Source organism: Haliotis rubra, unplaced genomic scaffold, assembly GCF_003918875.1.
Source record: "Haliotis rubra isolate DU_JTF1 unplaced genomic scaffold, ASM391887v1 Scf780, whole genome shotgun sequence".
Taxonomy (NCBI): domain Eukaryota; kingdom Metazoa; phylum Mollusca; class Gastropoda; order Lepetellida; family Haliotidae; genus Haliotis; species Haliotis rubra.
Genome location: NW_025767502.1, coordinates 370,942 through 394,234, shown reverse-complemented (window position 1 = coordinate 394,234; position 23,293 = coordinate 370,942). Strand labels below are relative to the sequence as shown.

Sequence of the window (23,293 nt, the reverse complement as noted above, 5' to 3'; positions counted from 1 at the left end):
CATACTTGTCTAAATGCATATATTCCCTGACAAACAGGTAACCATTACAAGATTCTTCTCTTGTACTCCATACTTGTCAAAATATACTGGCAAACAAGGATAAGTTGAGCACCGAACTGACAACTGACCCATATTAGCATGTATGAGTGCCGCCGACTGGCGCTTGCCATTGTTAGCAAAGGGGCCCCAGGTTGTCCGTGATCAAGTGTAGTGCGATGGGTGAAGCGTGTGGGCAGTCTCAGCAAACACCGAGTTTTCATAGTCATGCAATGCACTAGCCTACACCTGCTCTACCTTTCACAAACCAAAGGAGTTTGCTCATTGCCGTGCACCGCCTACTTCTTGTAAACGCGTTCTCTGCGCCGGTCCAACTTATCCTTGTTTGACAGTAGGTATTCCCAGACAAATAGGTAACCATTACAATATCCTTTTCTTGTACTCCATACTTATCTAAATGCAGGTATTCCCAGTACACAATTCTTCTCTCAAATTGGGTCTTTGTGGCAGGCTAGTGCTTGTCTCCTTTCCAGGGTATACAAGGTATGCTGTTGCCTACCTGTATTGATTCAAAGATCTCCAGGACCCCGTACTTATCTCCATGTAGGAATTCCAAGGCCACATAGATCCCCCAAATCTAATATTTGTTGTATTTGCTTTCTAAAACGAGCATCAGATGGTTATGATACAAAATACTGTTTTTCTTATTGAAATACATGTGTAAAGTGATTCTATTTCAGGTTTGGCTCAACTGAGGTGGCAAAGTGGCAAGAATCCAACATGGTGGAAGGATTGTCTCCTGGTAGTGTCTTCACTGTGAGTGCTGGTACCATAATAAGAAACTGACCATTTGTTATTTTTGGATGAGACAATATAGTGAATAATGAAAATATTTTATAAACAAATGAAATACAAACAATTAGGTTCCCTTGATGTGCTGGATAAATCTGAGAAAAATGAATAAATTGAATTATTTTGTTCTTCCTTTCATAATTATTTGAATCATCAAAAGAACAAATATTTTGCCTTCAGCAGTATTACCAGGTACCTTCACACCTGTAAAGATTCAGGTTAAATTGATCTTCAGTAACACATGCTTGTCATAAGAGGCAACTAATGGGGATCGGATGGTCAGACTCTCTGACTTGGTTGACACATGTCATCATATCATCGTATCCAAATTGCGATGCTGCTGGTGCTGTTGATCACTGGATTGTCTGGTCCAGACTTGATTATTTACACACCGCAACCATATAGCTGGAATATTGCTGAGTGCAGCATTAAACAACAACCAAACCAAACCAAACCAGATACCTTCCCACCTCTCAGTTTCTTCATGGAAAAACAATATTGCAATGATTAATGATGTGCTATGTTAATTCATGTATAAGCCCAAGAGAAGAGAGGACTGTCACCTGGCAGTGACTTAATGACACATGCTTATGCTATATGTGTTCATGTATAAGCCCAAGAGAATCGTTGACTATCACCTGGCAGTGACTCAATGACACATGCTTATGCTATATGTGTTCATGTATAAGCCCATAGGATATAATGTGTTTGCAGGATATAATCTTGTGTATCATGTATTTGCAGGTGTTTTTCTGTGTCATGATTGGATCCTTTTCCATTGGCAATGCGACTCCTCATGCCAGCGCCATAGCAACTGCTAAGGGAGCAGCTTCCACTGTTGTGGATATCCTCAAGAATGTATGTCCATCTGTCCATCCATCCTTACTCTCCATCATCCATCCATCCATCCTTACTGTCGGGCCTTCATCATTGTCCATCCATCCTCATTGTCCATGTATCCTTCTGTCCACCCATCCTTAATCTATATCTATCCATCCATCCTTAGAGGTGAGACTTCTTCATTGTCCATCCATCCTAAGTGCCCTTCTATGATCTGTCATCTATTCTCATGGCCCATCTTTCCATCCTGACTGACCATCCATCCTCCTTGCCCTTCCATCCATCTGTCCATCCATCCTCACTGCCCTTCCATCCATCTGTCCATCCACCCTCATTGCCCTTCCATCATCTGTCCATCCATCCTCATTGCCCTTCCATCCATCTGTCCATCCACCCTCATTGCCCTTCTCCATCCATCCATCCATCCATCCTTCTTCCCATCCCTTCTTCCATCCATCTGTCCATCCACCCTTTTGCCCTTCCATCATCTGTCCATCCATCCCTCATTGCCCCTTCCATCCATCTGTCCATCCATCCTCATTGCTCTTCTATCATCTGTCCATCCACCCTCATTGCCCTTCCATCCATCTGTCCATCCACCCTCATTGTCCATCCACCATCCACCCTCATTGCCCTTCCATCATCTGTCCATCCACCCCTCATTGCCCTTATATCCATCTGTCCATCCACCCTCATTGCCCTTCCATCCATCTGTCCATCCACCCTCATTGCCCTTCCATCCATCTGTCCATCCACCCTCATCTGTTCCATCATCTGTCCACCCTCTTGTCCTTCTACCCTCCATCCACCCTCATTGCCCTTCCATCCCATCCACCCTCATTGCCCCACCTTCCATCCATCTGTCCATCCACCCTCATTGCCTTTCTATCATCTGTCCATCCCACCCTCATTGCCCCTTTGCCCTATCCATCTGTCCATCCACCCTCATTGCCCTTCCATCCATCTGTCCATCCACCCTCATTGCCCTTCTATCATCTGTCCATCCACCCTCATTGCCCTTCTATCATCTGTCCATCCACCCTCATTGCCCTTCTATCATCTGTCCATCCACCCTCATTGCCCTTCCATCCATCTGTCCATCCACCCTCATTGCCCTTCCATCCATCTGTCCATCCACCCTCATTGCCCTTCTATCATCTGTCCATCCACCCTCACTGCCCTTCCATCCATCTGTCCATCCACCCTCATTTTCCTTCCATTGCCCCTGACATACCTCTGTTACATATATTTGTGCCCCTGACATATCTCTGTTACATATAATTGTGCCCCTGACCTACCTCTGTTACATATAATTCTGCCTCTAACATACCTCTGTAATGTATAATTGTGCCCCTGACATATCTGTTACATATACTTGTGCCCCTGACATACCTCTGTTACATATAATTGTGCCCCTGACATACCTCTGTAACGTATACTTGTGCCCCTGACATATCTCTGTAATGTATACTTGTGCCCCTGACATACCTCTGTAATGTATACTTGTGTCCCTGACATTCCTCTGTATGTATAATTGTGCCCCTGACATACCTCTGTAATGTATAATTGTGCCCCTGACATACCTCTGTAATGTATACTTGTGCCCCTGACATACCTCTGTAATGTATACTTGTGTCCCTGACATACCTCTGTATGTATAATTGTGCCCCTGACATACCTCTGTAACGTATAATTGTGTACCTGATGTTTCTGTTATAGATACCATCAATTGATGCCGCCTCAGATGCTGGGATACGACTCCAGACTGTCAAAGGACTCATGGAGTTCCGAAATGTGGAGTTTTCTTACCCTACCAGGAAAGATGTAAAGGTAGGCACACATTCATTTGGCAGTAAATATTCGTAATCCATCCATCAAAACTTAAGGTGGCATATCCACCTATCCATCCAAACTTCAGATGGCATATCCATCTATCAAAACTTCAGATGGCATATCATCCATCCATTAATCTAAACATCCATACTCATCCATCCATCCATCCAAACTTCAGGTGGCTTATATCCATCCATCCAAACTTCAGATGGCATATCATCCATCTATCCATCCACACCTAAAGTGGCTTATCCATCCATCCATCTAAACTTAGGTGTCATATCCATCCATCTATCCATCCACATGTCAAGTGGCTTATCCATCCATCCAAACTTCAGGTGGCATATCCATTCATCTATCCATCCAAACGGCAGGTGGCATATCCATCCATTTATCCATCCACACCTAAAGTGGCTTATCCATTCATCCATCCATCCAAACTTCGGGTCGCCTATCCATCCATTTATCCATCCACACCTAAAGTGGCTTATCCATCCATCCAAACTTCAGGTGGCATACTCATCCATCCATCCATCCAAACTTCAGGTGGCGTATCCATCCATTTATCCATCCACACCTAAAGTGGCTTATCCATCCATCCAAACTTCAGGTGGCATACTCATCCATCTATCCATCCAAACTTCAGGTGGCGTATCATCCATCTATCCATCCACACCTAAAGTGGCTTATCCATCCATCCAAACTTCAGGTGGCATACTTATCCATCCATCAATCCAAACTTCAGGTGGCATATCCATCCATCTATCCATCCACACGTAAAGTGGCTTATCCATCCATCCAAACTTCAGGTGGCATATCCATTCATCTATCCATCCAAACGGCAGGTGGCATATCCATCCATCTATCCATCCACACCTAAAGTGGCTTATCCATCTATCCATCCAAACTTCAGGTGGCATATCCATCCATCCATCCATCCATCCAAACATCAGGTGGCATATCCATCCATCCAAACTTTAGATGGCATATCCATCCATCCATCCAAACTTCAGGTTGCATATCCATCCATCTATCCATCCAAACTTAAGGGGGCATATCCACCCACCCATCCATCCATCTGTAACTTGTCACCTTGTATTGCAGGTGATGAAAAACTTCAACCTGACCGTTCAGCCTGGGCAGACCGTGGCGCTAGTTGGCGCCAGCGGATGTGGCAAGTCTACCACTGTCAACCTCATTCAGAGGTTCTACGACCCAGATGCAGGAAATGTATGTCAAGTATATATTATCATGAATTCTTTGATGAGCATGAGTCAAAGATTGTTTGGGTTTCAACTTCTTTATTTGTAAGACACAATATTTCAGAGATAATTCATACTCCTTCTTTACGTGAATTACACAGATTGGATATAGACATATATATACTCTGTGAGCAATGTACAGGAGATAACAATGAATAATAACATAAACCAAGAACAGTTAATACAAGAAAGTAAGGGGATTATTAAAGAGCCACATAAATGATGGCTTCTGTCAACTATCTGGCTTCTGTCAATTTCTTGCTTTCATTGGAACCCCTGATTTGTCCCGATTGTCATTCTCTTTTGTCATCTTCACACCAATTCTCATTTGTTTTTATCAAAAGTGGTAAACCTCCAAGAACTGCATCATATCATCTTTTCTCCCAAGTGTGATACTGTATGGCGCCACATTAAACCCAACTCACTCACTCACACAGGTGTACCTGGATAACACCAACTTGAAGGAACTGAACATTCGATGGCTCAGAGAAAATATTGGAATCGTGTCGCAGGAACCAATTCTGTTTGGCTGTACTATCAGGGAGAATATTCTCCTTGGCAACCCTGGCGCAACTGAGGCAGCCATCATTACATCTTCAAAGCAGGCTAATGCTCATGACTTCATCAGTAAACTGCCCCAGGTGAGTTCGGATCACATACCAGCACCAGCAGCTGGGGTTTCTCTTCCCATAAAGCAAGGTCAGTATATTCCTTTCAGCAAAGTCAAAACATCCTTTTGGAGCTGGGTCAGTATATTCCCTCATAACATGGTCAGTATATTCCCTTACCTCAAATCAACACTGGTGCAGTTCTGTAGTTCGTTCACAACGGATCCCACACTCCGGTGAATAAAAGAGTTAAGAAATATGTACATTATATTGAATGGACGGTGCAAGATGTGACGAATCGTCACATCTTTCTGGCCTGTGGCAGAGGTACTATGCTGGCTTGCTGCATGGAACTCTGGGTAGGAGAGTGGACGGATCCCCTTCATTCGTCACCACTCACCCCTTTCAGTAAACTCCAAGAAGACCCTGTCTCGATGCTTGTTATGTGCGAAAATACGAAAAACCAACCAGAACTTGCGTAATGAAGGCGGTACTTTGATAAAAATAATCCCAAATACTTAAAACTTTTTTAACATTTTGTCATTGTTTAGAAAATCATGAAAAATATGTATCATCATATTGAAAGTACAAGGAATGTATATAACATAATTTTTTTGGCTCATGTGCAGTGTTTAGTGAAGATATTGCCATGGAAGGTGAGAGATTCAAATGTATGCACATACATTTGTTTACATAACAGCTCTCATGGGTCCAGTTGAGTGTATTTCTGATGATCTTGCGGGCTTGTTGTGGAGACTGTATGTGCGCTTCCATCAGTTTTAGGAAATGTAATTATAAATCGCTACAAGTTTTAAAACAATTATATTATATCTGTATGTAACTAATCAACTTTAATCTTTAACATTGGGCATATATTTCACATCTATGGGATTATTTTAGTCTGACTTGTTTTTGGTCATTCATATATTTTCAGCGAATTCATTTAAAAATTCCACTTGGGGTATGACAGCAAGATTACATGAATGTTTAGTGTGAAAAATATTTAAAAGTCATTTTTGAGTGTCTGCTTTGGGATTTAATTGAGCTGAATTTTTAAAACTCTTATTTGCATATTCAATAAAACAAATCCCATTTGTGATTATTAAACCCTATTTAGAAATATAATGGGAAATATAAGATGAACAACTGGTAATAATTACATTAGAATATGTCTTTAACAAATATGTCTTTTCTCCTTTTAGTTGTATCAAAGACGTTTAATTCCTTAAAATAAATAAGTAAAAACCAAAACAGCAATACAATGTACAAGTGCTTGGGTTATATTAAGTACCAGTGGAATCAAACAGGAATAGAGTTATCGTTCTTGTTTAAAGTAGTTCTGATGTTCATGTGCCAATATGAAAACCTTCCAGAGGGGCACAAGTCACTATTCGACTTGTCCCGGATTAACACGGAGTTGATCACGAATGGGATACCCTTGAGTGAAGTTTACTCCCTCACTCATGTATGCCATGGCTCATTTTCTTCCAGTTGGTTTTAACTGTTACATAAATAGAGGTTATCATTCATTGTCTTTTGGGATGGTAAATAATATAAACCTCGTTTCACAGCCTTTCTAAGAAATTCTTGCTGCTATGTTAGGGATACAAAGGAGGTATGCAACTTCTGAAACAAAGCTGAAGCAGCAAATGTGACCAGGGTTTTAATCATAATAGAAGGAAGATATCATTGTTTATAACACTCTGGATACCTGATATATGAATCTCCCATGCTTTGGTCTAATAGTTAAGATATTACATAACTGTTGTTGTTTCAGGGTTATGACACACTGGTTGGAGAGCGGGGAGCTCAACTGTCCGGAGGACAGAAACAGAGGGTGGCCATTGCCCGTGCCTTGATCCGAGACCCCAAGATCCTTCTGTTGGATGAGGCCACCTCAGCTCTGGATTCTTCCAGTGAGGGTGTTGTGCAGGCAGCTCTTGACAAGGTATTGGACCCCAGACTTAACACTAGACGAGGTATTGGACCTCAGACATATATCATAACACTAGACGAGGTATAGGACCTCAGACATATATCATAACACTAGACACTAGACAAGGTATAGGACCTCAGACATATATCATAACACTAGTATAGGACCCCAGACACCACTAGACAAGGTATAGGACCTCATATATCATAACACTAGACAAGGTAGGTATAGGACCTCAGACATATATCATAACACTAGACAAGGTATAGGACCTCAGACATATATCATAACACTAGACAAGGTATAGGACCCCAGACATATATCATAACACTAGACAAGGTATAGGACCCCAGACATATATCATAACACTAGACAAGGTATAGGACCTCAGACATATATCATAACACTAGACAAGGTATAGGACCCCAGACATATATCATAACACTAGACAAGGTATAGGACCTCAGACATATATCATAACACTAGACAGACAAGGTATAGGACCCATATATCATAAATACAGACATATATCATAACACTAGACAAGGTATAGGACCAGACATATATCAGACACATATCACATATATCAACACTAGACAAGGTATAGGACCCCAGACATATATCATAAAACATTACTAGACAAGGTATAGGACCCCAGACATATATCATAACACTAGACAAGGTATAGGACCCCAGACATATATCATAAACACTAGACAAGGTATAGGACCCCAGACATATATCATAACACTAGACAAGGTATAGGACCTCAGACATATATCATAACACTAGACAAGGTATAGGACCCCAGACATATATCATAGCACTAAAGAAGGTACAGGACCCCGGACAAGACAAGGTATAGGACCCCAGACAAGTTTGGGACCTCAGACAGTAATCTTTACACAAGACAAGGTATTCAACCTCAGACATATCATAACACAACATAAGGTATACAGATATATGTCACTAGACTAGACAAGGTATACAGACATATATCATATGACTACACATACGTTTCATTACCACAAGACCGCCTCTGTGGTGTAGTGGTTAGAGCGTTCGCCCGGAGAGCGGAAGGTCGCAGGTTCGATCCCCGGCTGCATCATACCAAAAGACGTTAATATATGGTACTTGTTGGTCCCTGCCTGGCGCTCGGCATTAATGGGTACAACAAGGACTGGTCGGCTTGGAGTCAGTATAATGTGTCTGAGTGGGGTATTCATGCTTCAATGCGGCATGGTATCTCAGTGGGCTAGCACTATAAAACCAGCTTAAGTCTGGACTAGTACAAGCAGCCGCACATACACATACACATGCATGCACGTCGTCATATGAGCGAAATATTCTCAAGCACGACGTTAAACCCAATTTCACCTCCCCTCATTACCACAAAGAAGGTATGTGACCTTTGACATGTATCATATCACATGACAATATATCATAACTTTAGACGTTATATACAGATACCATTGTGTTGAAATTGAAGGGACCTATGAATATAGTTGGAATTTTCTGAAGCTTTACCCAACTAGTGAATTTTCACTTTGTGAATGGAGTTTATGAATGCATTATTATTATTATTATTAAACATGCTGCATTGATAAGATAACTTGAATCACAAGTCAGCATATCTCACTGATCTCCCAACAGGCTAGAGAAGGACGCACGACCATCGTGGTTGCTCACCGACTGTCCACCATCCAGAATGCAGACATCATCTACGTGCTACAGGATGGTGAGGTTGTGGAACAGGGCAAACACTCAGAACTGATGTCCCACAACGGGCCATACTACCAGCTTGTCACGCTACAAACCATCGCAGAGGAAGTGGACAATGATGACCGGAGCCAACGGTACGGAACTGGTTTCCATTTAGCACTGTGGTCTTGTAGCTGTAAGTAACTGTGCAGAGTAGTGTCCCTTAGTTATGAGTGGATCTGCTGGTAGTGGTTGAATTCAAGACTAGAGTTTCTTTCTTTGTTGTTTCCCGCCTCAGTATATTCCAGCTATATGGTGGCAGTCTGTAGATAATTTAGTCTGGAACAGAAAATCCAGTGTTTAACAGCATCAGCATTGATCTGCGTTGGGATACGATGATATGTGTCAACCAAGTCAGCAGGCCTGACGACCTGATCTCGTTTGTTGCCTCTTTCGACAAGCATGGGTTGCTGAAGACCAATTCAAATCCGGATCTCATTAGAAGAAGGAAGATATTCTTTTTCTCAATCTATATTTTATGATTTTCTTTGTATTCAGTTCAGAACGGCCATATCTCAGATGGAGATTCCTTCAAACGTGTGGACTTCAAACGCCAGTCATCGAGTGTCAAGTCGCCTACAGTAGATCGCCAGACATCCCGTCAGCTGTCACGGCAAACATCAAAACCAAAAACGAAGGAAGAGGAGGCGGAGGTGGGTGAATATATCAGAAACAGCAACAAAACATTTGTGGTGATTACAAACAAACGTGACCAAAAAATTCAAAGATTAAATAATTTGTGATAATTTTAGACACAAAAAGAAAAAAATAATTGTGTCTATTTGGGAGAAAAATAGGAATGTATTATTCTGATGATTTTAGAGAAATATGTGAAAGAAATGTTTTTTGATGATTGTTCAATGGAATCAATCATCTCTTGTTACTATGAAAGTGTTTGTTTTCAAATGAAAGAGAATATGACTTTATTCTTTTCACACTTGCGTGCATTGGATTATAAGGAACTTAAAATGGAGGTAAGAAGATAAACTGTGTAGAAGTTCAGGAGGCATTTTATCACACTTGCACATGATCAAGTCCTTGAACTTACCTGATTTTATAAGGATATATACAATAAGACTACAGACATAGCAAAACTCCATGGTAACCGATGATGCCTGCAAGCATCGTCAGGCAGTATCTGGGTGGTGAGGTAGCCTAGTGGTTAAAGCATTCACTTATGTAGGATAAAACTTATCTGTGGTACACAAACTTTCCAATTGTTTTACTATATTTGAAGATGAAAATCCTACCTTTTTCACCCATATTATCATAACTACAGGTTTAGCCAATTGGAAGTGATCAATAACATGAGTTTGTCACAATTATAGTTTTTTAGGGGCATTTTGACCAAAATATAGAGCAAGTAGAAGGGCTAAACAACCCAACTGAGTCTGTTGTTTCCCTCTTGTTCTTATAAGCTTGTTAGTTATGAACAGTTTCCCCAAAGTCCAAAAATTGCAAGTGTAATCAAGATGAAGCTTGTTGTTAGCCATTTGAATGAGTCTTCCATTATTTAAAGTTAAACTATTCTCACAAATATGTTGCTTTTTTTAACCTTTCCTTTGTCATAACCTTTCCTTTGTCATCTTAAATCTTTAAATCAATGTGATGATATCTTGTAATATGTTAATTAAATGGGTGACAGATCTGTTAAAGATGAATTTGGCGGCACATTTTGTAATTTTCTATAATGGCAGTATTGAAGCATATAGGGAATATTTTTTATGTCAAATGTAAATGACAATAGTCAACAAAACTTCAGAAGGAAGAAGACGCAGAGGAACGTGAATATGCCTGAACAAAACAGGAACATGATAAATATATTTGTATTAATTTAGAAAAATGGGATTGTGATGATTTTGGAGAAAAACATGAAAGAAATATTTTTGATGATTGTTCAATGGAATCAATCATCTCTTGTTACTATGAAAGTGTTTGTTTTCAAATGAAAGAAAATTTGACTTTATTCTTTTCACACTTGCGTGCATTGGATTATAAGGAACTCAAAATGAAGGTAAGAAGATAAACTGTGTAGAAGTTCAGGAGGCATTTTATCACACTTGAACAAGATCAAGTCCTTGAACTTACCTGATTTTATGAGGACATATACAATAAGACTGTACAGACATAGCAAAACTCCATGGTAACCGATGATGCCTGCAAGCATCGTCAGGGAATATCTGGGTGGTGAGGTAGCCTAGTGGTTAAAGCATTCACTTATGTAGGATAAAACTTATCTGTGGTACACAAACTTTCCAATTGTTTTATTATATTTGAAGATGAAAATCCTACCTTTTTCACCCATATTATCATAACTACAGGTTTAGCCAATTGGAAGTGATCAATAACATGAGTTTGTCACAATTATAGTTTTTTAGGGGCATTTTGACCAAAATATAGAGCAAGTAGAAGGGCTAAACAACCCAACTGAGTCTGTTGTTTCCCTCTTGTTCTTATAAGCTTGTTAGATATGAACAGTTTCCCAAATTCCAAAAATTGCAAGTGTAATCAAGATGAAGCTTGTTGTTAGCCATTTGAATGAGTCTTCCATTATTTAAAGTTAAACTATTCTCACAAATATGTTGCTTTTTTTATAACCTTTCCTTTGTCATCTTAAATCTTTTAAATCAATGTGATGATATCTTGTAATATGTTAATTAAATGGGTGACAGATCTGTTAAAGATGAATTTGGCCCACACATTTTGTAATTTTCTATAATGGCAGTATTGAAGCATATAGGGAATATTTTTATGTCAAATGTAAATGACAATAGTCAACAAAACTTCAGAAGGAAGAAGACGAGAGGAACGGAATATGCCTGAACAAAACAGGAACATGATAAATATATTTGTATTAATTTAGAAAAATGGGATTGTGATGATTTTGGAGAAAAACATGAAAGAAATATTTTTGATGATTGTTCAATGGAATCAATCATCTCTTGTTACTATGAAAGTGTTTGTTTTCAAATGAAAGAAAATTTGACTTTATTCTTTTCACACTTGCGTGCATTGGATTATAAGGAACTCAAAATGAAGGTAAGAAGATAAACTGTGTAGAAGTTCAGGAGGCATTTTATCACACTTGAACAAGATCAAGTCCTTGAACTTACCTGATTTTATAAGGACATATACAATAAGACTGTACAGACATAGCAAAACTCCATGGTAACCGATGATGCCTGCAAGCATCGTCAGGGAATATCTGGGTGGTGAGGTAGCCTAGTGGTTAAAGCATTCACTTATGTAGGATAAAACTTATCTGTGGTACACAAACTTTCCAATTGCTTTATTATATTTGAAGATGAAAATCCTACCTTTGTCACCCATATTATCATAACTACAGGTTTAGCCAATTGGAAGTGATCAATAACATGAGTTTGTCACAATTATAGTTTTTTAGGGGCATTTTGACCAAAATATAGAGCAAGTAGAAGGGCTAAACAACCCAACTGAGTCTGTTGTTTCCCTCTTGTTCTTATAAGCTTGTTAGATATGAACAGTTTCCCCAAATTCCAAAAATTGCAAGTGTAATCAAGATGAAGCTTGTTGTTAGCCATTTGAATGAGTCTTCCATTATTTAAAGTTAAACTATTCTCACAAATATGTTGCTTTTTTTATAACCTTTCCTTTGTCATCTTAAATCTTTTAAATCAATGTGATGATATCTTGTAATATGTTAATTAAATGGGTGACAGATCTGTTAAAGATGAATTTGGCGGCACATTTTGTAATTTTCTATAATGGCAGTATTGAAGCATATAGGGAATATTTTTTATGTCAAATGTAAGTGACAATAGTCAACAAAACTTCAGAAGGAAGAAGACGCAGAGGAACGTGAATATGCCTGAACAAAACAGGAACATGATAAATATATTTGTATTTAGAAAAATGGGATTGTGATGATTTTGGAGAAAAACATGAAAGAAATATTTTTGATGATTGTTCAATGGAATCAATCATCTCTTGTTACTATGAAAGTGTTTGTTTTCAAATGAAAGAAAATTTGACTTTATTCTTTTCACACTTGCGTGCATTGGATTATGAGGAACTCAAAATGAAGGTAAGAAGATAAACTGTGTAGAAGTTCAGGAGGCATTTTATCACACTTGAACAAGATCAAGTCCTTGAACTTACCTGATTTTATAAGGACATATACAATAAGACTGTACAGACATAGCAAAACACCATGGTAACCGATGATGCCTGCAAGCATCGTCAGGGAATATCTTGGGGAGTGAAGAAGCCTAGTGGTTAAAGCGTTTGCTTATCATGCCGAAGACCCAGGTTTGATTCCCCACTTGGGTACAATGTGTGAAGCCCATTTCTGGTGTTCCTTGCTGTGGTATTGCTAGAATATTGCTTAGAGCCCCGTAAAACTAAACTCACTCACTTGCACACAAATATGGTACCAGCAGTGGAAGATGGGACAATATATTTTCTTATGTTTGGCAGGAAGAGGAAGAGGAAGTCGACAAGCCTGGGTTTTGTCGAATGATGCATGAGAACGCACCTGAACTGCCATTCATCATCATGGGGTGCATCGCTGCCTCCCTCAATGGCTGCACCATGCCACTGTTTGCGGTGTTTTTCAGTGAAATTATCAGGGTGTGTAAAATATAGTTCTTAAAAGGCATTTAGAAGTTGGACGAACATGATAACATGACTCATTTTATGGATAACAACTTTGTTTTATTCGTTATCGTGATGTTTCAGAGCTAATTCTTGCACTTTCATCAGGATGGTTGGTTGTTGTATTTTGTTAAATGCCACACTCAGCAATATTCAGCTGTATGGCTGCGGTCTGTAAGTAATTGAGTCTGGACCAGACAATCCAGTGATCATCAGCATCAGCATAGTTCTACGCAGTTGGGATACGATGATGTGTGTCAACCCAGTCAGTGAGCCTGACCACCGTCCTGTTAGTCACCACTTACGACAAGCATGGGTTACTGAAGACCATTATTCTAACCCGGACCTTCACGGGTCTCTTTCATCAGGTGAACTAACTCAGCATTCACCTGATGAAGGAGCAACAGTTAGCTCTGAAAGGTCATGATGGAGAATAAAAGAAGTTATCCATGAAACTTGTCATGTATTTATGCATAAAATATATTTGATGAAAAAAACTGTAAGTCTTTACCTGTAGTCATTTGTGTGATATTTTCTGTTTCCTTTTGGGTTATATATTTTTGGTATTTATATGCTTTGTTATGTTTAGACTACTCTGCATTGCCCTTGATGTAAAAATATCAATATTGTTTGTTATTTTTGCCATGTTTTATTGTTGAGAAATCAGTAGTGGTACTTTTTACTCAATAAGTGTTCCTTGTATGTGCTTTTGTAAGATGGTATTTTGTGTTTTGCACAGAGGCCTGACCAAGTACCTAACTGTCATGTTCAACTGATACATTACATTATATAGTAAACTTTGTTGTTAATATGTTTTTATATAAGTACCACTCTTTGACCTTTACATTTTCTACATTTTCGAACTATTTAGGACATGAAACTTAAATCAGAACTGACATGTTTTGTTTTCACATTGACCAAAAAGGTAACTTCAACAAGCAATTCACTTTGTTTTGCCTCAATTCCAAGTTGTTTATGTTAATGTGATATATGTAAGTGGTATGAAGCACCGTCACTGTCACCAGGTGTTCGGAGAGACGGGAGACCAACTGAAGGATGATGCTGTATTCTGGAGCCTCATGTTCCTGGCACTAGGCGGTGCTAACTTCCTCACTAACTCCATCCAGGTATTGCTTGAGCAACTTTTAACTACATTCCAGTCATATCATACAGAACATAAGATTTGCTTTCACACATTGTACCCATCTGAAGAATTGAGCCCTTCACTTCTCCCTATTAGACTTGCACAAGTCTCTTAGGTAAAAGTTAATAGTTTAAATGATGATTTCTAAAGAATGATATATAGCACACTATCTAAACTTGCCTCTTTAAAGGAATTAATATACATCCATGGCATTCAGCATTCAGTACAGCCTCAGAGCAAGGCTATTCTCCCCATTTTATGATAACTTAGAAAATGTATCCCTTTTGGTGATAACAATAATTTTGTCAGTCATAATTGTTGGTATCTCTGGATGGGAGTAAATTTTGATGTTACAATTGTTATTAAGACAGTTTCAATGTTATTATTCTTATTATCACTGGCATGGAAGCAATTCTGATCTTATAATTGTTATTACTGGACGGGCGGATTAATTGATGTTGCATTAATAATTTCATGAAGGGAAGCAAGTTTGATGTTATAATCGTTATTATAATTGGAAGGTAGGCATTTTAATAACTATAATTATAACTCTAAGGAAGGCAGGTTCACTGTCATAATATTGTTAGGATCACTGGAAGGGAGACAACTCTGATGTCTTAAAAGCTAAAAGCTGGAGAGATGATGGCTCAGAGAAATGGTTGTCAAGTGATGACATCCATGGAATCATTATAGGGTTTCTGGGACTGGGATGGAACCATCATATTTGTAAGACTAAGCCATTTTCAGATATTCCAGAAAATCAATTCACATACCCATTTACTTTTTTAGACCTATTCCTTTGGCCAATCAGGCGAGAGACTCACAATGAGGCTGAGACTGAAGGTATTCAAGAACATACTCCGCCAGGATGTGGCCTACTTCGATGACCCCAAGCACTCGTCAGGTGCCCTGACCACCAGACTGGCTACAGACGCATCCATGGTCAAGAATGTAAGTCAACCAAATCATTGCTGACAAAAGAAAAGAATGACAACGAGCTCTGTAGCTCACTTTAAGTTTTTAGGAATATTACATTATGTAGCAGGGTTGTTGAGGTGTCCCACCTTGTCAGCTTGCTGATGTGGTTAACCTTGGTTAGAATTGGTCTTCAGCAACCACTAACGAATTGGGTGGTCAGACTCGTTGACCTGGTTGACACATGCCATCGTATCCCAATTGCGTTGATCGATGCTTCCGATGTTCATCACTGAAATGTCTGGTCCAGACTTGATTATTTACAGTCAGCTGCCATATAGCTGGAATATTGCTGAGCGTGGGGTTAAACAACAAACAACCAAATCAGAATATTTAAGTAATGGGTGAAAAAAATGTTACATTGTGATTGCAAAGTTTATAATTCTGCTGATTTGTTAAGATGAACCTACATGGCATCAGGTTCTGATATTGATGATTGTATTGTTTTTCTGTTGTAGGCGACAGGCATTCGTCTCGCTACAATGATTCAGTCTATCGTGGGACTGGTCGCAGGTCTTGTCATTGCTTTCATCTTTGGGTGGAAACTAGCTCTAGTTGTACTTGGAGGTGTACCTGTCATGGCATTAGCAGGTGAGAATCTAACTATCATTCAAGTAGATATCATTATGCTATTTCTTTGCACTTGTGAAGATCCAGGTTAGAATTGATCTTCAGTAACCCATGCTTGTCATAAAAGATGACTAATGGGATCAGGCGGTCAGGCTTGCTGACTTGGTTGACACATGTCATCATATCCCAATTACGTAGATTGATGCTCATGATGTTGATCACTGGATTGTCTGGTCCAGACTTGACTATTTACAGACCGCCACCATATAGCTTGAATATTGCTGGGTGTGGTGTTAAACAACAACCAACCAACCAACCAACTTCTTCAATGATATGTGTTCTTTTAAATTATGTTTAGATTTGTCTAAATTGCTAACAGCTGAAGGGTTGGTGTAAAACCAGCTAGGATCCATGCAGAAAGCAAATGTACTATAAGTCCCCATGGTCCCTGGTATGGTGATCTACCTTCAGTTGTTGGCAATCTATAGTTTGTTTTTTAATACTGTATTGTCTTCAATAGTTATAAAAATTTAGATTTTCATACTAGTTTTATATCTGTGTCTGTGATATTCTAGTTGTTTTTACTATCTTTTGTTCACATTTTTTGGGATAGTTTATATGTATTTATCATGAATTTAGACCTTGTATATATCATGAATTTAGACCTTGTATTTATCATGAATTTAGACCTTGTATGTATCACGAATTTAGACCTTGTATATATCATGAATTTAGACCTTGTATTTATCATGAATTTAGACCTTGTATTTATCATGAATTTAGACCTTGTATTTATCATGAATTTAGACCTTGTATATATCATGACTTTCGACCTTGTATTTATCACGAATTTATCTTGATATTTATGAGGAATTTACCTTTTATTTATGTGAATTTAGACCTTGTATTTATCATGAATTTAGACCTTGTATTTATCATGAAAGACCTTGTATTCATCTTGATGCCTGGCTGAAATACTGCCGATGTGACTTTTAATTCACTCACTCACTGATTTGAGTGTCATATCTGTAAGACTGATGCAAATCTTTTGCCTGTGCAGACAAATCATCCTTAATATATAATTCTTTAGTGATCAGTACCATGTTGATCATAAAACATGAAATTAAAAGCTCACTCAAGTTAACAAAGAATTAATACCAGAACTATATCAGTTTCATTCTTGCTTTCAGTGAAAGTTACTAAAGATAACTTAGAAAATACAGGTTTCTTTTCTTGTCAAAAAATAACAAAAACAATATCTTATCTTGTTCACTGACAAAGTTGCTCCACTTGTTATTAAAATATCAGCTTTGTTTAGTCTCTAAACATCTTAGAAGGAACAATAATGTGATGTTAAATTTTAACGTACTCCTTCCTGCAACCACTATGCAGGTGCTATACAGATGAGGGCTGTGACTGGAAACCAGAAACGTGACTCGAGCTCCTTGAGGATGCTGGAAAGGTAGATGTTGCCATCGCCAAACATGGGTGAAATGATACAGCAGTATACGATAAATAATATGTTTCAAAAGTCGTGATATGATATATATCGCAATATCAGTGATATGATATTTATCATTAAACACAGGTTTACGTTAAATCACGAGGAAACCTGACAATAAATGTTTCAGAGCAAGTTCCATAGGAAGAGCTATATCTTCATGCATGTTTGTAGTGCCTTTTCAGTGGTGAATTTGAAATTATTTTTTGCGATATTTGCCGAAAAGGCTTGGGTTAAACAAGTATTTTAGCGTATTGCTTTGTATCGATGCAGAAAAGATGTATCGTGTCTTATATCATCGAAAGAAGACCCATGATGCACTGGTGCACAAGTCTATTGTTTCATTCCTGCTTGATATTACGTGTTTACCCATGAAGATCTGGAGTAGAATTGATCTTCAGCAACCCATGCTTGTTGTAAAAGTCGACTGACGGGATCGGGTGGTCAGACTCATTGGCTTGGTTGACACATGTCATCGTAAGCCAACAGCATAGATCGATGTTCACGCTGTTGATCACTGGATTGTCTGGTCCAGAATAGATTATTTTCAGACCGCCGCCATATAGCTGGAATATTGTTTAATGTGGCATTAAACTACAAACAAACAAAACTGATATCACATGTTATGTACATGTGTAATGGTACACTGTTTGCTTTAAGAAATATATTCATGTCAATATTTACGTATCTACATAAGGCAGTGCATGTTAATCTTCAAACTCTTTTTAGTATTGTTTATATATAGTCAGTTAGAAATGGTATTTCATGTTTTTATTATGGTTAATATTTGTTTCAGGTAAATAAGGAAAAGTAAATGTAATTCTCTAGATAATACAGGCCGGTGGGGGTAGCCCAGTGGTTAAAGCGTTCACTCAAGACGCCAAAGGCCTGGGTTCGAATCCCCACATGGGTACAATGTGTGAAGCTCATTTCTGGTGATATTGCTGGAATATTGCTAAAAGCAGTTTAAAACCTTACTCACTCACTCTAGATAATACATTTGCGTAGGAAGTAAACCTGTTTTCACTTGTTTGCACCTAGACTGCTGCGGAAGCTATAGAGAATGTCCGGACTGTTCAGTCACTTACAAGGGAGACACATTTCTACGAGCGGTATTGTACAGAGATCCTCAAACCTTACAAGTGAGTTCATGAATCTAAGGTATCCTCGCTTAAAAAATTCAAAAGTAAGACAGGGCTGTGGTGTTCGCTCACCACGCCTAAGATCTGGGTTTGATTCCTCACATGGGTACAATGTGTGAATCCCATTTCTGGTATCCCCCGCTGTGATATTGCTGAAATATTTCTAAAAGCAGCATAAGACTTTACTCACTCACATACTAGAACTTGTCTTCAGCAACCCATGCTTGTTGAAAGAGTTGACTGACGAAATCGGGTGGTCAGGCTCGCTGACTTGGTTGACACATGCCATTGTATCCCATGCTGTTGTCTGGTCCAGACTCGATTATTTACAGACCACTGCCATATAGCTGGAATATTGCTGAGTGCGGCGTAAAACTAAACTCACTCACTCACTCATGTACTTATGCCATTAACCACTAAACTGCCTGGTCCAGTCTCAGTTCTTGTGGTGTAGCTTGCAAATTACACATACCTTCATCACCATCCCACTCCCAAATTCTTGCAGTCACTTACTTATATTATCAACCACTGAACTGCCTTCTCCACACTCCAAAATAAATGGTATTTACAAGCTGATGTGACTGAGCTGGAATAATGCATATGTATGTTAATCACAACCTCACTCACTCCTTCACAGAGAGAACTTGAAGCAAGCCCACGTGTATGGCGTCACCTTTGGCTTCTCACAAGGCGTCGTGTTCCTGCTGTACGCCGGGGCATTCCGGTTCGGGGCCTACCTCGTCTCCATCAACGACATGGCAGCAGATTCTGTATACAGGTCAGATTTCACTTTTTTGTCTCAGGAATTTATTTTGACTGCTTCCAAAATTATATATTGAGCTCGACTAACTGAGGTGTCTTTCATTTTTGCATTTCTATCTACATGTACATAACATTTTTTCCTTGTGGATGGATACAGCTTTACAAATACCCATCATTATTATCATTATTACTATTATTTCTCCTCTGACTACAAGGCCTACGGTGCTGAAACTATGTTTGATCCCATTTATAGGGTTGCTAAAATGTGCTCACAGAATTCAAATCGTCACAGTCAAAACAGACATCGCTTCGGATGGAGATATTTTATCAATGTTATTTGACCTGAATACTACAGTAAAATTTCCAATTTTCAACTGATTGAGTCTATTTCAGGTACTTCACATTGGCATCATTGTTCATATTTCTCTTTTGATGTGATATTTTTTGTGCATAACATGTATGATATTCTGTCTTCTTATATTTTATTTCCAACACAAATACGTAACATTTCAAGAATAAACATGATGAAGCAAGGTTGAATGGTTAAAATGGAAGGAATATTTACTAAATTTAATGGTGTATGCAAAACATACAGCTGCCATTTGTCTACACAGCTGCCATCTTGTAAATACAACACCCATCTTGTATATCAGGAAATCTTCTTGCGGCAGTTGTGTTCATACACCAGGTATTGTGCACACTCGGCTGCTACTTGTAACAAACAGTACACACCACTGGCATGTTGCAAACCAAGCTGCAGTCTTATACAATCAACTGCCATTGTGCATGTGCAGCAGCGCTTGTACAGCAAGTCTCCTTTTCTACAAACTGCTAATGTATCTAGTAACATACTATCTTTCAACTTACATTTTTACACATATATTTGAGAGAAAGCTATTTCAAACTGCTTTCTTTCGTTGGTCTAGGGGTCTGACTTTGTGTGCTGGTGATTAGGTGCCTGACTCTGAGGGTTTGGGTTCGAATCCCGGATGGGACTCAACCCAATAAGTACTAGAAACTGTACTTTACTGAGAAAGAGTAATCCCAAATATAACATATGTTGCTTTCTTTCACGTTATTACTGCAACTACTCTGTCCAGCAACAGTTGGAGAGTAGTCTCTGAATATATAATTTGATAGAAACAAATAATTCCTGTAAATCGAAAAGGAGCCCCAGAGAGATGAGAAATTCAGGGAGATCCTGAACCTGAGGAAATCTGGACTTGCTTTATTTTGGGCTTCAGCTTTGCAGAAAGGGCTGGGTGGAAGGGAAAATAATGTGTTTCATTGACCGCAAAACAGACTGGTTGGAGAGCAGCAGTGGGAGATCACTCTTGTTGGTTTGTTGTTTTCTATGTGAAAAGTGGGAGATAACTCTTGTTGGTTTGTTGTTTTCTATGTGAAAAGTGGGAGATAACTCTTGTTGGTTTGTTGTTTTCTATGTGAAAAGTGGGAGATAACTCTTGTTGGTTTGTTGTTTCCATGTGAAAAGTGGGAGATAACTATTGTTGGTTTGTTGTTTTCTATGTGAAAAGTGGGAGATAACTCTTGTTGGTTTGTTGTTTTCTATGTGAAAAGTGGGAGATAACTCTTGTTGGTTTGTTGTTTTCTATGTGAAAAGTGGGAGATAACTCTTGTTGGTTTGTTGTTTTCTATGTGAAAAGTGGGAGATAACTCTTGTTGGTTTGTTGGTTTCTATGTGGAAAGTGGGAGATAACTCTTGTTGGTTTGTTGTTTTCTATGTGAAAAGTGGGAGATAACTCTTGTTGGTTTGTTGTCTTCAATGTGAAAAGCCAGATCTTGGTATCCTATATAAAGTATAATTCAGGTACAATCTGCCATATCAGGCCCATTCTGCTGCAGGTTAGTTGTATATATAGCAGTGTCCTTACCATCTGGTGAGTAGTGGGGTAGCCAAGTGGTTAAAGTGTTCACTCATCACACTGAAGATCCAGATTTGATTCCCCACATGGGTACAATGTGTGAAACCCATTTCTGATCTCCCCAGCCGTAATATTGCTGGAATATTGCTAAAAACGGCATAAAACTACCTTACTTCTTTTCATGTCACCACAACTCAAAAAAGCTAATTTGAAGGAAGGGTTCAGTTTTTAACCCATAGTTTCCATCAAAGATTAGAGTTTAAGACAAGAAGGAGATATAGAGCTAAATTGTTCAAGAGCTGATGTCATTGTTGAAAGAGAGAAGGGGCGGTGGGGTAGCCTCGTGGTTAAAGCGTTGGCTCGTCACACCGAAGACCCGGGTTCGAATCCCCACATGGGTACAATGTGTGAAGCCCATTTCTGGTGTCCCCTGCTGTGATGTTGCTGGAATATTGCTAACATCGGCGTAAAACCAAACTCAGTCAGTCAGTCAATGAAAGAGAGAAGAGTGGGTCATTATAACATGAGTGAGTTCCATGTGAAGGAATTCACAAAAATGGCTTCCAGTCCAGACCTTAACGTCTGCTTTACATACCCTGGAGTCCTTGTATCTCTGGTCACGCAGTAAGGTTGATCACCACAAAAACTGTTTCTTGGAAGGAATTATAATCCATCTTGAATGAAAGAATAATCCAACACGTTTGTTTCTGATATTTTATTCATGATGAAGCTTGATTCACCAATGATAGCATTCAGCCATGATCCAAAATACATTCTCATCAGTAACAGATATTTTCACAAGTATTACCCATAATGCCTTGTGCCAAATTTATAGTACTTTCCAGACAAGAAATCATAAGTTAGCTTTGGGCTAAGTCTCCAAAAGAAATGGCTAAACACAGTTATGTTTTAGAGTTGATTATTTCAATAAACAAACCATGCCGGTGATGATTAGGCTAATAAATGAATCATAACAAATTCACAATTTTTATAATTTTTACAAAGTTGTAAGTTTCCAACAGTAAATTCAAACAATGATTTTATCGTCAAGATCATGTGAAATGTTGAATTTGATCAGACTTCTGTCCCAATGATGTGTAGTTCTCTACAAGGATGGTAGTCCTCTATAAACAATGATCCAGACAGAATAAATTAATTATTTGTTTGCCAGAACCCATGTCAGTTCCACAGTAACGTTTTAAACATTCAACATGTTGTTATACAATGATCGTAGCACCAAGGTGATCGTAACTACAGTCCGTTTGGGTCAAAATGATACGGATGAATCACAATCTAACTCCAATTTCTAAGCTGTACATTCTTTCTGCCCTTGAGGCTGTTCCTGCAACAGTTTACTGTTATTTTACCTTTGTAAAACTTCACACAGAAAATCAAATCAAAATGATGATAGTTTGTTAAGTAACTTTTATATTTTGGAGACAAATGTTATGAAACTTTTTTCCAGAGTTGGTTTGATGTTTTCATTACATCCTGCTTGAAATGAATGTTTGATCATGAACGATTTGGAGTTAGATTGTGATTCATCAGTATCATTTTAAACCAAACAGACTATATCATACCATAGACTGACGACT

At 38.7% G+C, this 23,293-nt stretch overlaps 1 protein-coding gene across 1 annotated transcript in view; it reads left to right on the top strand.

Moving 5' to 3' along the window:
* Positions 1-23,293, top strand: part of LOC124260914 (ATP-dependent translocase ABCB1-like) — a 169,113-nt gene that overhangs the window by 29,206 nt on the left and 116,614 nt on the right. Inside the window, 16 exon segments of the mRNA XM_046695238.1 lie at positions 738-813; positions 1,594-1,707; positions 3,409-3,519; positions 4,627-4,752; positions 5,222-5,425; positions 7,170-7,340; positions 8,982-9,177; positions 9,609-9,742; positions 13,545-13,697; positions 14,747-14,848; positions 15,655-15,816; positions 16,299-16,431; positions 17,803-17,850; positions 17,853-17,872; positions 18,953-19,053; positions 19,691-19,831. Coding sequence (XP_046551194.1) covers positions 738-813; positions 1,594-1,707; positions 3,409-3,519; positions 4,627-4,752; positions 5,222-5,425; positions 7,170-7,340; positions 8,982-9,177; positions 9,609-9,742; positions 13,545-13,697; positions 14,747-14,848; positions 15,655-15,816; positions 16,299-16,431; positions 17,803-17,850; positions 17,853-17,872; positions 18,953-19,053; positions 19,691-19,831 — 1,992 coding nt within the window.